This window comes from Equus quagga, chromosome 5, assembly GCF_021613505.1.
Source record: "Equus quagga isolate Etosha38 chromosome 5, UCLA_HA_Equagga_1.0, whole genome shotgun sequence".
NCBI lineage: Eukaryota > Metazoa > Chordata > Mammalia > Perissodactyla > Equidae > Equus > Equus quagga.
The window spans coordinates 122,513,563-122,529,263 of record NC_060271.1 but is presented as its reverse complement, the minus strand read 5'-3'; the positions used below and the strand labels follow the sequence as shown (position 1 = coordinate 122,529,263).

General features: G+C 37.6%; 1 protein-coding gene across 4 annotated transcripts in view; it reads right to left on the bottom strand.

The window, feature by feature from the left end:
• The window catches only part of LDAH (lipid droplet associated hydrolase), a 97,419-nt gene that overhangs the window by 61,848 nt on the left and 19,870 nt on the right, over positions 1–15,701 (bottom strand). For all 4 annotated transcript variants that reach the window (XM_046660752.1, XM_046660754.1, XM_046660751.1 and 1 more), the window contains exons 3-4: positions 13,862–14,005; positions 2,681–2,850 (exon numbers count right to left, since the gene is read on the bottom strand). In XM_046660752.1, the coding sequence (XP_046516708.1) occupies positions 2,681–2,850; positions 13,862–14,005 (314 nt within the window). The remainder of the gene's footprint in view (positions 1–2,680; positions 2,851–13,861; positions 14,006–15,701) is intronic.

Below are 15,701 nucleotides of genomic sequence, written 5' to 3'. Positions count from 1 at the left end.
CATTTATTTGACATGACCAAGTCACTTCCTACACTGGGAAATAAACTCAGTATTTTAATTTATATGTATCTATATATTTACATGCTTGATTGTACATTACACAAGTGAAATCCTAACTGTAGTAGTGGTGGGGTAGGCAGCTTCTGACATGGCCCCTAGTGATCCCACCTTCTAATATTCATCTTCCAGTGTAATCCATTCCTCTTGAGTGGGGGCTGGACCTGGTGATTTGCTCCTAACCAATAGAATACTATAAAAGTAATGGGATATCATTTCTGTAATTAGGTTACAGCCCGTGACTTCCATCTTGCCAGCAGACTCTTTCTTTGGCTCTTCTCCCACACTTGCTCTGATGAGGTAAGTTAGAAAGACCCACGTGTTAAAGAATTGAGGGTAGCCTCCACTCAGCTGCCAGTGATGAACCAGGGCCCTCAGTCCAACAACCCTTGAGGAACTGAGTCCTGCCAAGAACCATGTGAGTGAGCTTGGAAGCAGATCCTTCTCAATTCAAATCTTCAGAAGAGACTGAAGTCCTGGAAGACACCTTGATTACAGTCTTATGAGAGACCCTGAAGCAGAGGACTCAGCTAAGTTGTGGCCAGATGCCAGACCCACAGAAACAGTGAGAGAATAAATGTGTATCATTTTATGCTGTTAAGTTTTGCAGCAATTTGTTACACAGCTGTAGGTAACTAATACAGTTGTTAACCTAATGACTGAGCCAATGATTCCACTGTCATTTCCATCATCATAAGAATAGCTAATACCTGTAGGGAACTTTCAAGTTTTAGGTACCATTCTTAATTCTTTATATAATGCCTCACAAAGCTCCTTTGAACATTTAAATCCTTAAAATATTGCAGAACATTTTATTATCCTCATTTTACAGATGAGGAAACAAAGGAACAGAGAGATTCAATAACTTGTCCAAGGTCACACAAACAAAATATGACAGCAAATATTTGAACCTAGTTGTCTTGGCTCTAGAGCCAGCACTCGCAGCAACTGTGCAAACAGAACCACTAACTGGCAGGGCTGAACACTGTAGAGATGGTAACCTCATAACAGAGTGCTAGAGAGGAGATTGAGAACACACAGAGGGATTAGAAGCCATGCAAAATGCTAAAAACAAAAATGAAGTCTGCTTTCTGACCAAGACACCTTATCTAGGGAGGAAAGAAACAGAGTAGAAGCAATAATATAGTGAATGGAGTGCTATCTTGAATTTATTGAATTTACATTTAGAAATAAAAAATACATTTTCTCATACCCAATAAGAGAAAATTAACAACCTCCATTTGGTATTAAAAACCACACCCAGGGAGGCTACAGTCATACTTTTCCTAAGGGCAATTATGAGCATGAAGTAAGTGTGTCAGGGGGCTGGCCCAGTGGCGAAGTGGTTAAGTTTGCACGTTCCACTTCTCGGCGGCCTGGGGTTCGCCAGTTCGGATCCCGGGTGCGGACATGGAAGGAAGATGGGCATGGATGTTAGCTCACGGCCAGGCTTCCTCAGCAAAAAGAGGAGGACTGGCAGTAGTTAGCTCAGGGCTAATCTTCCTCAAAAAAAAAAAAAAAAAAGAAGAAGTAAGTGTGTCAAGATGGCAGGAAAAGGAACAAATTTCTAGTAAGCTCCAAAGCTCCACTGGAGATATTTTATCACGTGGGGTGAGAAAAGTCAAAATCCTAAGACAGAGAGATTCCACAAAGAAATCACTCCATATCTTGCATCCAGATTCAGGTTAAATAGCACTCCTTCATGCTCCCACACACCCTGTGCTTACATAAGATAGCAGTTAGCACACCTATGGGTTAGTCTGTCTCCTCCATTAGACTTCAGACTCTCTTACCTCAAAGACTGTCTTATTCACTGGGACATCCTCAAAATACAGCACAAGGCCCGACACACAGCAGTGTTTAATATATGTTTGTTGAATGAAGTAATAATTTTTGTTGAAGAAATAATTTATTACCCATCCATTCAATGGGTCATTTCAATGGTATATGTTAGTGAAAGTACAAGTTTCTGTTTTGTTTTGAAGTTTCTTGTAGTTCACAATCTTTTCTGGGCACTTTAAATAGGGCGTTGTGTTTCCAGTGTCTTGTTTAATATCTGGAACATAGTGGCACCCAATAAGTATTTATGAATGAACAAATGAATGACTGTCTCAAAAAAGCCTCCAAGCTATAGAACAGATAGGGATCCAGACTCAAGACTAATAAAGATTTGGTATTCCATAAGGACAGCTGCTTGCCTGTCGATGATGATGATGATAAATTTTTTCCCTTTGAAAGGAGGCATGAACATTTGCAAAATACTCTTTCAATAAAGACAGATTCTTGTCTTGGTCTTGGCTGGTGACTGCTCTTAAATATTCATTTATAAAAGACAACTTATACATAACTTAAGAATTCCAAATAACCCTAGATTAAAAGGCATTCATTTGGAAAGTTCCTACCTCCTTCAGCATTATTTTTTGAAATGCTATGGAAATTGCATGAACATACACTCACACAGGGCCACAGGGATATGGAGGGAAGGACAAAGAAAGCCACCAAAGATCCCTCTCTCTGTTCTGTTTATCAATTATACAAGAAACAGAAGAGAAAAGGAAAGCCGAGGAGGACGTGTGCAAGTGCATAACAAAGCCCCTGGAGTCACCTCCTGAGGCATACTTACTGGGAGCTCAGGGGCAAGCTTCAAAATCTGAAGGGAAATATAGCAGCCTATTGAATGGCCGATGAGCACAAGTTTCATCTCCTTTGGTACATGAGTTCTCAGGAAAGCTAGCTTGTGTTCTACTTGACCACAGAGTCCGTAGATGTCCTTAACTTCTTGAGCATTTGGATCTAAAAGCAAAAATATGAGTTTTTCACATTTTCACATTTTTATTCAATAAGTGAAAGTAATAAATTCACTGGGAAAAATATGTTTAAAAAATAACTAACAATAGTAGTAGTTATCATTTATTTAAAGCCTACACGTGCTAGCTACAGTGTTAGACACTTTAAATTTTATCAACCAATCCTCACCACAACCCTGGAAAGGAAGTATTATTATCTTCATTTTATAGATGAAAATACCAAAGCTCACAGACACTAGGTGGTAGATGACAGTCACATACCTATTAAGTATGAGAGGTGAGATTCCAACCCAGGTCTGTCTGTCCTCAAAACCCATGAACTTTCAACTATTCCATGAACTCCTGTTAGCTTAGGTCAATGGTTCTCAAACTTGAGCATGCATCAGAATCCTCTGGAAGGCTTGTTAAAACACTAATTGCTGGGCCCCACCACCAAAATCCCTGATTTAGTAGGTCTGGGTTGGGGCCTGAGAATTTGCATTTGTAAGCTTTGAGGAGATGCGTCTGGTCCCAGGACCACACTTTGAGAACAACTGGTTAGGCTGATTTATATTATTAATAGACAACTAAGAAAATTCATGACACTGCTTCATTATTTTAGATAGTTTTTGTTTGTCTGAAGAACTCATATTAAAAGACTTAAGTAGCAATGTTGTCAACTGTGCCTTTTAACCAGCACAGTCCTGACCTGAAATATCCTTTCTTTCTTTCACAAATGAACTGTTTTCTAGATTCTTCAAGAGCTAATTAAAACTTTATTTAGCTAATCTTCAAGAAAAATGAAGCACTTTGCACTTAACCAGTATTCCACTCTGATTATAGCACTTTATCAAGCTTGTATAAGTGTCTGTTTATTTCCTCTCGTAGGCCATGAGCTCCTTGAAGGCCAGGTCCATCTTTTCATCTCTGTGTCCTCTTTAACACAGTAAATTTTATTGTTGAGTGAAAATATGAACTGACTAGATGCTTTCTGAGGATGCTGCCTGCTCTAATAGTCTATAAATATAGAAAACTTCAATAGATTTTCCCTATGAACATATACACAACCCCAATGACAGGGTATAATATTTAAAAATATCACAACATAGTCAACTACTTCCTAAAATTTGAATCATTGGAATACCAAATTTCTTGCCTTCATGACTCCTGCAAGGTACTAATGCAAAGTATATTTTTAATCACAAGGTACCCAGAATTCATTATGAAGGACTGCTCTTCCATGTTATCAGCACATGCTGTTTTTATTTCCTTTGGTGCTCAGCTCTTCTTGCGAGTCTAGCTAACTCCTCCTCATCTTTCAGACTTTCAACAAGTGTTATCTCTTCTGAGGAGCCTTTTCATGATTCAGTAGGTGAGGAGTAAAGTCCCTTTCCTTTCAGTTTCCACAACATTCCCCTTTTATCTCACCACACTACTCCTCATTTATTCCTACTTTACATTTCATGCTCGCTTATCTCTGTTCCCCGATGCCTGGCATACAGTTATTGAAGAGCTTTTCATTGAATCAATGAAGCTTAGTTCCCTATTGCTGTGGTGGTACTGATCTCCCAGTTAAGACATGTTCTGCCCTAATCTTCATCCCAGGTCAGCCTAGAATTCATTCTCCAAATCCAAATGTTTATTAAATATTATATTTAAGTTTGAGTAGTTTACATACTCCTCTACCCTTAGTGTATCTTCTCTCACCACTTCACCCAGAAGTGATCATACTGTTCTCTGATACCCCAAAACAAACACCTATAATAGTGCAAACCAAATTCTTTATTTTTCAAAATATACAACATTTGAAAATGTCAAAGTCTTCCTTTCATTGGGACGGTATGATGTAGTACAAAGATCACGGGCATTGGAGACAAGATACATCTGGGTCTAAACCCCAGCTGAGCACCTTACTAACTGGGTGACTTGGGCAAATCCTTTAACCTGGCTTCAGTCTCTTCATATTTATAACAGAAATAACAATTCTAGCCTCCTAGGAATGTTGTTTGCATAACACTTTTAAAGCATATAGCACAAAATGTCCAGCATAAACTGTTTGAGAAATTAACGTTATGATTGCTATCATTTTAATTCCTGTCATTGAAGTTCTCCCTCAAATACATACCAAGAACACTTACATGGTTAGAGCAAAGAGAAAGAAAATGAGCTAAATCCAATAAACATTTTAAAACTTCACTGACACCAGAAATAACGTCCTAAAACATATTTCATATGAACTTCAATGAACATGATAATTCAAATGATTATGCAAATGAATATTTCAGAGAGAAATCTGGCTTTACTTTTGGGAACTGTTCAGTAGATTTCCAAGATAAACACACTACTTGCTAGTGTTTGCTGAAGTAACGAGATTAATGGGCAAAGTACTTTCTATAAATAAATAATCAATGATAGAAAATTTAAATGTGCTATCTGGACATTATTTTACTAGCAAAAACTAAAGTTTGAAAGATTATCTATATACTTGATTACATATTTTCATGCCTATTATTATTTTAACATACTCTGAAAAAATGCTAGGAATCATTAACTTACCCCCCATAAAATGCAGTAAAAAATTACACTCAATTATATCAAAATCAGATGATAATATGGAAATTATGTATACCATTCTTTCTATAGGGAAAATGTACTCCAAGTTACAATCAACTAACACACTTGGAACATAATCTGTTTCTAAATTAAGAACTGTCTGAATTGCTGGATGATAATCCAATTCACCATATCTTTATCAATATACGGTCCTGAATACGATACTGACAATTCCCTTTAGAACCTGACCCTATCTCTTAGGCTCATTTCTATGGAATTCACTTTACAGCTCATTTATCAATTCTGAAGTTTATTTCAAAAGGTACATATATAATCTGTTCCTAACTAGTTCATAGAGGAATTAAGTAATATTGGTACTTCACATTTACTTTTCATTTAGTTGTTCAAGTGGATTGATCCAGTTATTAAAATTTTGTCAATTTTGGATCAAAATATTATGCTTCAGGACATAGGTAAATCTGATAACTATTATTTTCTTTCATTTCACATGAACGAAATTGACTACTCTGACAGAAAACAGTGACTAATTGGCCCATCGTAATATTGAAAATACAAATATAAATACACTATACTCCCCTTATCTTCAAGGAGTTCACAGTCTAACAAGAGGAAACAGAAATAGATAAAAATAGATAAAAACACAGTTATAAAACACTGAAGCATTCCCATGAGAAAAGAATAGTTTCATCAGATCACAATAGAAGTCTCTTTGGATTCATAAAAAGTACAGTGCCTTTCTCCAAGTAACCCAAGATAAATTCGCAGAAAATATTCTTTACTACATGCATAATACTATAAATGTATAACTTTTCATATTTGAATGCAATCACAATGGTCTAAATTTAACAATACATACACATATATGTATGTCTAGCTACACATTGAATATATATACTATATATTGTCACACAAGCAGTACTTACAAGTCATCTATGACCACAACAGAACTAATAAGACTGGAGATCAGTGCTACCTGAGCCTTTTGCTAGAACTGAGTCTGTAGACAGTAACTCTCTTAATCTCACACCAGAATTTTCTCAACTAGTAAACTCTTCCATCCTGCCCCTATAATTACTCCAAAGTTATACTTTAATAATAACTAATTAAATGACTTATATGTAGAGATTAAAGGGCTAAAAATAGCACTTCATATTTTAAAGAATGCTTTGAGCAAGATGAATATAGGTAAAATTTTAAAAACACAAAACAATATCATATACTATCCATTATTATATATATATAACCAAAAGTACAAAAAGAGACATGAAATTTACTCTAAATTCATGACAGTAGAACTGGAGATACAATATCAAAAAATGGAACTTTTCCTGTATTATTTTATTCACAAAAAATATTGAAGCAATTATGGCAGTGTGAACTATCAACAGAATAGTGATTAACAGAATCTTGGACTGTTAAACAATTATTTGTACTTTTCTATATTTTTTTTTTTTTTTAAAGATTTTATTATTTCCTTTTTCTCCCCAAAGCCCCCCGGTACATAGTTGTACATTCTTCGTTGTGGGTTCTTCTAGTTGTGGCATGTGGGACGCTGCCTCAGCGTGGTCTGATGAGCAGTGCCATGTCCGCGCCCAGGATTCGAACCAACGAAACACTGGGCCGCCTGCAGCGGAGCGCGCGAACTTAACCACTCGGCCACGGGGCCAGCCCCTGTACTTTTCTATATTTTTAAAAAATTTCTCAAAATAAAAGAAAAATTTTAACTAACAATGCTTTGACATCCTGTTCCTAGCTATCTTACATCAATTTTATAGGGAAAACCACCATTCACTTCTTCACTACTCCCACGAGAATACAAAAGCCCCAATTATCTAAGTTCATGTTAAACATCAGTGAGCAGTGGATGAGAACTGTCCCAAATTCTTTATGTTCACTTAATTCACCAATCCAAAGTCACCTTCCTTAAGTCACCTTCCTTTCATGACTGTCCCCTGAGTTTACTAAGCTGATAGGAAGTACACTCTCATAGCGTAGGCCTCAACTTTCCCCGCTTCTTAAGTATTTTGTAAGTTCCCTGTATCTAAACGTTGGTGCGACTCTTGTTAGCCATCAAGGTATGCAACACAGTGAGGGCATGGTAAGTAGGCACTCTAATTAAAACTGCTATCTCACTTAAAAAACAAACAAAAAACTTCATAAACCCCATACATGTCTTATAAAATATTTTTTAATTATTATTCTCCAAACAGATGGTGAAAACTAAGGTCATCAAATTATGCTTTCTACTTGACCAAAACCAATGATCTGCTAAGGATTTCAATGGGGAAAATAGGGGATATGAGAGGGAGAGAGAGAGAGGAAGAGACTGATTGACTGACTCAGAAAGGAGAACATAACGCAAAGACTTAGCAAATAACAAAAGCAAGAGGGATGAAAGTGTGTGGTGTAATTTTGGACACAGCAACGAGTCCTTTGGCTATCTATGGTTATAAGGAGAGGTGGAACAAATAAGGTTAGAAAGGAAGGTTACAACTCGATCAAACAGGACACTGAATATCACCAAGAAGTCTGGACTCCATTGTGTGAGCCGTGAGAAGATATCTAAGGATCTCAAAGGGATGAGCAACAATCAGCCTGTGTTAAAGCATGTTGACTGCAAGGCTATTCTCCCTAATCCTGCAGTGCCTCTTACTTCTGTGGTCCCCAAGACCAACAATTCGCTTGATTCCTAACTTCTATTCTTGCTCTGTCCTTTGGTTTTCTGATTCTTCCCACCTACTTAGAGACTGACACGTTATTTCTAGTTACTGTGGACCCCGAGACTTGACTGACTCATTGTCTCTGCCTTCGGCTCATCTAGTCATTCCATTTCACCTCTACATTCCTCTGCCAATCACAGTCCTGGCAAGAGAGAAAACTCTACTGGTTTTTCTCTCTTTCTTTCAGTTTTGGGTACTGGAATGGGAGTGGTTTATTATTTCTTTGGATAAGCATGACCCAAATCTATCATTAATTGAAAGACTGTGTAACTTTTTTAGATAATGTTTTATCAGCTGAAACTAAACCACTATGATTTCCAGCTTTTATGTTATACTTTTTGAACAAATGACTTAAAATAGTTGATAATGAATCTGCCATCAATTAAGCTGACTCTATAGTAAATCAAAGCCAGAGTTTATACTTCTAATTCCTCAAATTTTCTTTTCACACTTTTTTTTCTTGAATCACCCCCTTCTGACATTGGTGAACATCTGTTCTCCCAATTATACTCAATTTATGATTGTGATAATGTGGTGCAACTACAATATTATTTCCAACTGTTCATAATTTTAACATGTGCTAATACGAAGCAAAACATACTTTCAACATTTGATGTGTGGTTATAGCTTATGTCTTTTCTCCCAATGATTACATATTTTTCACACCATATTTTGCGTGTCAGAAAACCTGTACTTTAGAACAATAATCTTGGATGACGAATAAAATATCTGTCCTGCCTATCCAAAGTAATCAACTATAGCATGCATTTGCAAACACGACCTCCAATGTGTAAAAGAGATGAAAGCAGGACTGTTTCGGGTTGACTGGGGGTGCTGGGAGACCCACAGCCCTGCTTGCCCTTCTCAGAACATTCAGCTTACTAAGAACACAGATGGAAAGTAAGGTAAAAGGCAGCATTTCTATTTCTTCGTCTACCTCTGCAGCCCCACACATAATAACCCAGTAGGTCGTCAATAAATCCTTGATGATGATGAGTTGCCCTTTCATCTCCTCTAGAAACCACAGCTTCCTTTGGCCCTGTGGTGGCCCTGTGGGCTAATGCCTCTAGATGGCACTGTTCTCATTAGGTAGCAAAGGACCCAGGCTCTAATTACTAAGTGATTAACTCAATAGTACACAAGCAGCCTAAGCAATAAGCATACTCAAAATAAAGTTACAAATAATAAGTGTCAATTTAAAATAAGAATTAAAGACATTTCCCCAAAATTCAGACACACAACAGATACTTTCTACTGGTTTTCCTCATGAGTGTTTACTGGTAAAGATCTATGGCAGCACTTTTGAAAATGTCACCCTCAGGAGTGCCATGTATCGTCCAGTAATAAATCTTGTTCCTCAAAGTTGCCTGAGGGTTTCTTGCTGAAGTGCATCCTGCAATCATAAGAACCACAAGAGCCGGCCCAGCCATAAATAGGGGCTCTGTTGGGGGAAATGTCTGTGGAGCTCGCGACCAGTGATGTGTGCCCAGGTGAGTGCTGCAGGCATTCCTAACTGAGGGAACTACTATCAAGAGGCTCAGGACCAAGGGAACAGTTACCTTTCTTTGTTGTTGTTATGGTGAGAACATAAGATTCACTCTCTTAGCAAATTTCAATTATACAATACAGTATTAACTATAATCGCCATCCTGTACATTAGATACCCAGAATTCACTCATCTTACAACTGAAAGTTTGTACCCTTTGACCAACAACTCGCCATTTGCCCCACCCCTCAGCTCCTGGCAACCACAGTTCTTGTTCTGTGGTTCTATGAGTTTGACTTTTTTAGATTCCACATATAAGTGAGATCATGCAGCATAAATGTCTTTCTGTGTCTGGCTTATTTCACTTAGCATAACATCCTCCAGGTTCATCCATGTTGTTGCAAATGGCGGGATTTCCTTCTTTTTTATGGCTGAATAATATTCCACCATATATACATACCACATTTTTCTCTATCCATTCATCCATTGATGGACACAAGTTGTTTCCATTTCTTGGAATTATCCATAAGTTGTGAATAATGCTGTAACAAATATTGGAGTGCAGATATCTCTTCGAGATACTGATTTCACTTCCTTTGAATATACACCCAGAAGTGGGATTGCAGCTCTATTTTTAATTTGTTGAGGAATTTCCCTACTGTTTTCCATAACGGCTGTACCAATTTACATTCTCACCAACAGTGTGCAAGGGTTTCCTCTTCTCCACACTCTCGTCAACATTTGTTATCTCTTATCTTTTTGATAATAGCCATCCCACCAGGTGTGAGGTGAATCTCACTGTGGTTTTGATTTGCATTAATTAGTGATGTTGAGCATCTTTCCATATACCTGTCTGTCATTTGCATGTCTTCTATGGAAATATTTGCCCATTTTTTAATCGGGCCATTACGTTTCTTTTGCAATTGAGAGGTATGAGCTCTTTATATATTTTAGAAATTACCCCCTTACACAGATATATGAACTGCAAATATTTTTTTCTCATTCCACAGAGTGCCTTTTCATATTGTTGATTGTTTCCTTTGCTGTGCAGAAGATTTTTAGCTTTACACAGTCCCACTTGTTTATTTTTGCTTTTATTACTTGTGCTTTTGGTGTCATATCCAAAAAATCACTGCCCAGACCCATATCAAGGAGGTTTTCCCTATGTTTTCTTCTAGGAGTTATATGGTTTCAGGTCTTAAATTTAAGTATTTAATCCATTTTGAGTTAATTTTTTTGTGTATGAAGTCAGATAAGGGTCCAATTTCATTCTTTTGCATGTGGATAACCAGTTTTCTCAAAACCATTTACTGAAGATAAAATCCTTTCCCCATTGTATATTCCTGGTACCTTTGTCAAAGATTAGTTGATCCTATGCATGGGTTCATTTCTGGGCTATCTATCTTGCTCCACTGGTCTGTTTTTATGCCAGTACCATAATGTTTTGATTAGCAGCTTTGTAATATAGTTTGAAATCAGGAAGTGTGATGCCTTCAGCTTTGTTCTCCTTTCTCAAGGTTATTTTGGCTATTTGGTGTCTTTTGTGGTTCCATATGAATTTGGGAATTTTTTTCTAATTCTGTGAAAAATGCCACTGGAATTTTGGTAGGAATTTATATTGGAATTGCACTCAATCTGTAGAACTATAATTCTAAATATAATTATAATAAGGATTGCATGAATCTGTAGATCTATAATTATCAATAGAAGATAATTAGGGAAGTAACAAGGGTAGAGTAGGTGGAGGTGGTAGTAGAAGAAATCTGAGCAACTGAAGTGCTGAAACAAAGTCTGGATGATCTTGCTTACCAAGGGCCTGAGCACTAATGGTGGAAACTGTTTTAGCAGAGAGGAATACAGAGTTTGCTGAGACAAGGGTAATCTTACATGTGATGCCTTAAAAAGAAAGATACAGGAAGTCCAGATAATGGTATTACCTAATAATACACAACGTGAGTGCAACAGATTTATTTTAAGCACAGGTGAATTTTTCCCTAAGCGCTGGCAAAGAGACAAATTCACTGCAGGTACTCAAAAATGATTAAATTGAGTAAATGGAGTTAGGAAAAAAGGAGGCTTAAACTCCATTCTCAAGAGGTGGCATCTGATGTCGAAGTCAATTTAAAATTAACACAGGACTCTAGAACCAAAACTAACATTTCAGGAAGCTGATCTATACTACCATATGTGAGAATTAAGAGGAGAGGTCAAGAGCCAGAGAGTTGAGATGTTCACAGTGAGACAACACAGGAAGAGTCTGAGCTGTGGCTTCAGGAGGGAAAAGAAAAGAGAACCAAATTCCAAACTGACCACAGAACCACAGAGCATCTACTCTGTTGTATGTTGGTGATTTTGTTTCCCAAATTCTGGAATAACTATGTTGTGTTTTGACCATAGGTTCCAGCTAGCAGCTAAAAATAGGATAAAAATAGGAATCGCCTCTTAATTTCACCCACTTCTTCAAATAAAGGGATTCTTACAAATTTAGCACACCTGCAGATGTTTACGACTGTGGAAAGAAATTCCACTTGGAACAGAAACTTTTCCTTCACTCCTCAATAGGATCAAGGCTTCAAAAGACCAGCTTCTAAAAACTGTCAGGTAATACTTCTGAGGATAGACCAAAGGCAGCTACTAAAACTTGTACAAATATTTAGTAAAAATGTTTTAAGAGGTAACTTGTATGTTTTACTCTTGCTCATGTGCAACGTCATATGGATATGCTGACCTACACTTGTGATCAAATTTGGGATACCAATACATAATGTTCCCATTCATGATTGTTCTGGACTGAATGTTTGCACCCCCTAAAATTCTTATGTTGAAGCACTAACCCCCAATGTGATGGTATTTGGAGACGGGGCCTTTTGGAAGTAATTAGGGTTAGAGGAGGTCTTGAGGGTGGGGCCCTTATGACAGGATTAGTGCCCTTATAAGAAGAGAGCAGAGAGCTTCCTGACTCTCTCTCTCTCTGTCATGTGAGAAAACAAAGAGAAGGCAGCCATCTGCAAGCCAGGAAGAGGGCTCTCACCAGAACCTGACCATGCTGAAACCCTAATCTTGAACTCACAGCCTCCAGACTGTGGGAAAATAAATTCCTGTTATTTAAGCTACCTATTCCATAGTTTTGTTATGGCAGTCCAAGCTGACTAATACTATGATAAAAAGTAAAATGTAAATATTGTTATTTTTAAATTGCAGTATTTTTTTATTAACAGATTTTTTCAGAATGATTTTAGATTTACAGAAAATTTCAGCAGATTAGTATAGAGAGTTCCCATATCACCTGTCCCCCAACACACGGTTTCCCCTTTCATTAGATGCTCAGTAAGTACATGATGCTCATATCACAGGAGAGACATACCAGAACACTAGGCAATGAGGCCATAGCCACCCCTCTCCCACCTCAAATTAACTAAGGGCTACCTTTAGGACAAATGGCCCTTGAATGGGATGCCTTCAGAGAAGTTAGGTTATATCTTTCTTTTGCCCTCTCATTTTCCATTTTTAGAAGCGTGAACATGCTAGAAATCCCGTAAGTCATCTCTATGGTACTACTTCCTCCATTTAAAGGCATCTAGAAATCTACCACATGGAGTCCTAACTCTCTCCCCAGCTTTCTGAAACTTCCTCCCAGTCTTGCCTAGCAGCATACCTGGTGAATCTCTCTCCCTGCTATGCTTCTCCTTCTGCCTGTTACACCTCTGCACCCACCTCCACCCCTCAAATCCAAATTCTACTCAACTGTCAAAACCTATCTACTCCACAAAGTCTTCTGAAACCCATACTGCATTCTTTCCTTTGTTTACTCCTTAAGTATCCACACAATGAGCAGGCCAGAGTTTATCACTTAATCTTCTCTAAATGTGAGAGTGAGAGTTTCTTTAGAGTAAGGACCATGGCTAAGGACCATGGCTTATAACACTTTTTCTCCACCATTCCTCTTAGTACAACCATGGAAATACAGTGCATGATCAACAAATATATAGTTGATTACTAGTTGGAAATAGAAAAGGCAAGTCCTAGACAAACTATTTGACCTGCCCAAAATTTTAGAGAAAATCACCTGCAGAAGAATTAAAATGATTTTAAAAATCTGAAATTAGCAAACTGTAGCACGATGGGCCCAATGCCACAAGCAGAGGTTTCCACTGGTGTAACTCTTAACCTTAGCAGGTTTTTTAGAAACATAAACACCCACTCACTGTAAAGGAAAGCAGATGTTAATGAAGACATACCATCTGAGGTTGTAAGAATCTTCTTGTCTTTGGGGGCCAAGGCATGCCCAGCATGAGAGATAACCCAAACTGGAAAACGTTTGTTTACTGAAGAGTACAAAGCCTTCACAAATGGCACATAAGCAGCAGAAAAACCTGGGTTACCTAAGAAAAGAAACACAGACCTTAGATTAACCAAAGAAATAAACTCATATGGGGGCCAGCCCCATGGCTGAGTGGTTAAGTTCGTGTACTCTGCTTTGGTGGCCTAGGGTTTTGCTGGTTCGGATCCTGGGTGCGGACATGGCACCATTCATCAGGCCATGCTGAGGTGGCGTCCCACAGAGCACAACCAGAGGCACTCACAACTAGAATATATAGCTATTTACTGGGGGGCTTTGGGAAGAAAAAAAAAAGAAGATTGGCAACAGTTGCTAGCTCAGGGGCCAATCTTTAAAAAAAAAGAAATAAACTCATATAAGATGATGTGCAGACTGGAAAAGAGGATCTATTTCTCCTCAAACTTTGCTCTACAAATCTAGTAACATTTACATATACACCTCAATTTTAATATCGTTTATACCTTAAGTCTGAGAATGATCACTTAGAAAATTTCTGTTTCTACTTTGTTCTCAAATTGTTTCAAACAAATTCTTCCATTCTGTTCCTCAGCTTAATAAATGGAACCAGCAAATACTCAAGTCCTAACACCAAGAGTCGTTCTTGGTTTCTTCCTATTCTTCAATCCAGTTCACCAATAAGTTCTGTAAACTTTGCTTCTAGAATACATTTCAACTGGGTCCACTTCTCTCCATTAGTATTATCACTTCCCATTGGCTTTCCTGCAACATCCTCCTCACAGGTCTTCTATCTACTTCTTGTCCCCTTGGAATCCGTTCTCCAGAGCACCCAAAGAGAGATCAAACCAAATCACAGCAGTATCTACTCAAACACTTTCCAGTGGCTTCCCATTGTCACCTGTATAGTCTAAAATCATTAATACTGCCAGCAAGGCCCTTTAAGATTTGACTATGCTCAGTTACCAAGCTGTATGAAAACAAATCAGTGTAAGAATCAGTCACAAAGAGACCTTTAAGGATTCTACTGTTTCCTTGTCATTTATCACAAGTACTTATATTGTTAACAGATGTATAGCATGATCTTTTGGGGAAAAAACCACCAACTAATACATGTAGATTTTTCTTGTGTATGTATAGAAGGTATTTTTGACATGGGTTTACAATAGAGAAATAGAATCAATAAATGATCTTTTTAAAAAAGAGTCAATCTGATACATCTTTAGGAGGAAAAGATAGTGAAATAGGGTTTTCAGCTTGCAATCATCATCTATATTGTGATGATGAAGGTGTTAACCTTCATAGATACTAATCCATTTTCATCAATGTCTATGTCTCCAATTTATCTATTTCTTTATGCTATTGTTTTCTCCTCTTTGAAATTACATGCCATGGTTTTGCCGCATTGATGTAACCTCTGCTAACCTTGTCAAATTTCACTGATCTCTTCTTCATTGTCATATCTTTTAGTTTCCTAGATAGGCAGTGCAGCAACTGGCTAAGGGCATAGACTCTGGAGCCAGACTACCTGGGTTGGAATCCTGGCTTTGCCACTTACCAAGTGTGTGACCTTCGCCAAGTTATTTATCCTCTTTGGAACTTGTTTTCCTTGTCTATAAAATGGGAATAATGATCACACTACCTTATGTGAGAACTAGGTGAATTAGTATATGTAAAGTACTTAAACACTGCTATATACAGAAGTGCTGTACAAATGTTAGCTATTCAAACTTGTCATCAGTGTCAAGATGGTAACATATGATGGCCTTATCACCCATATTGTT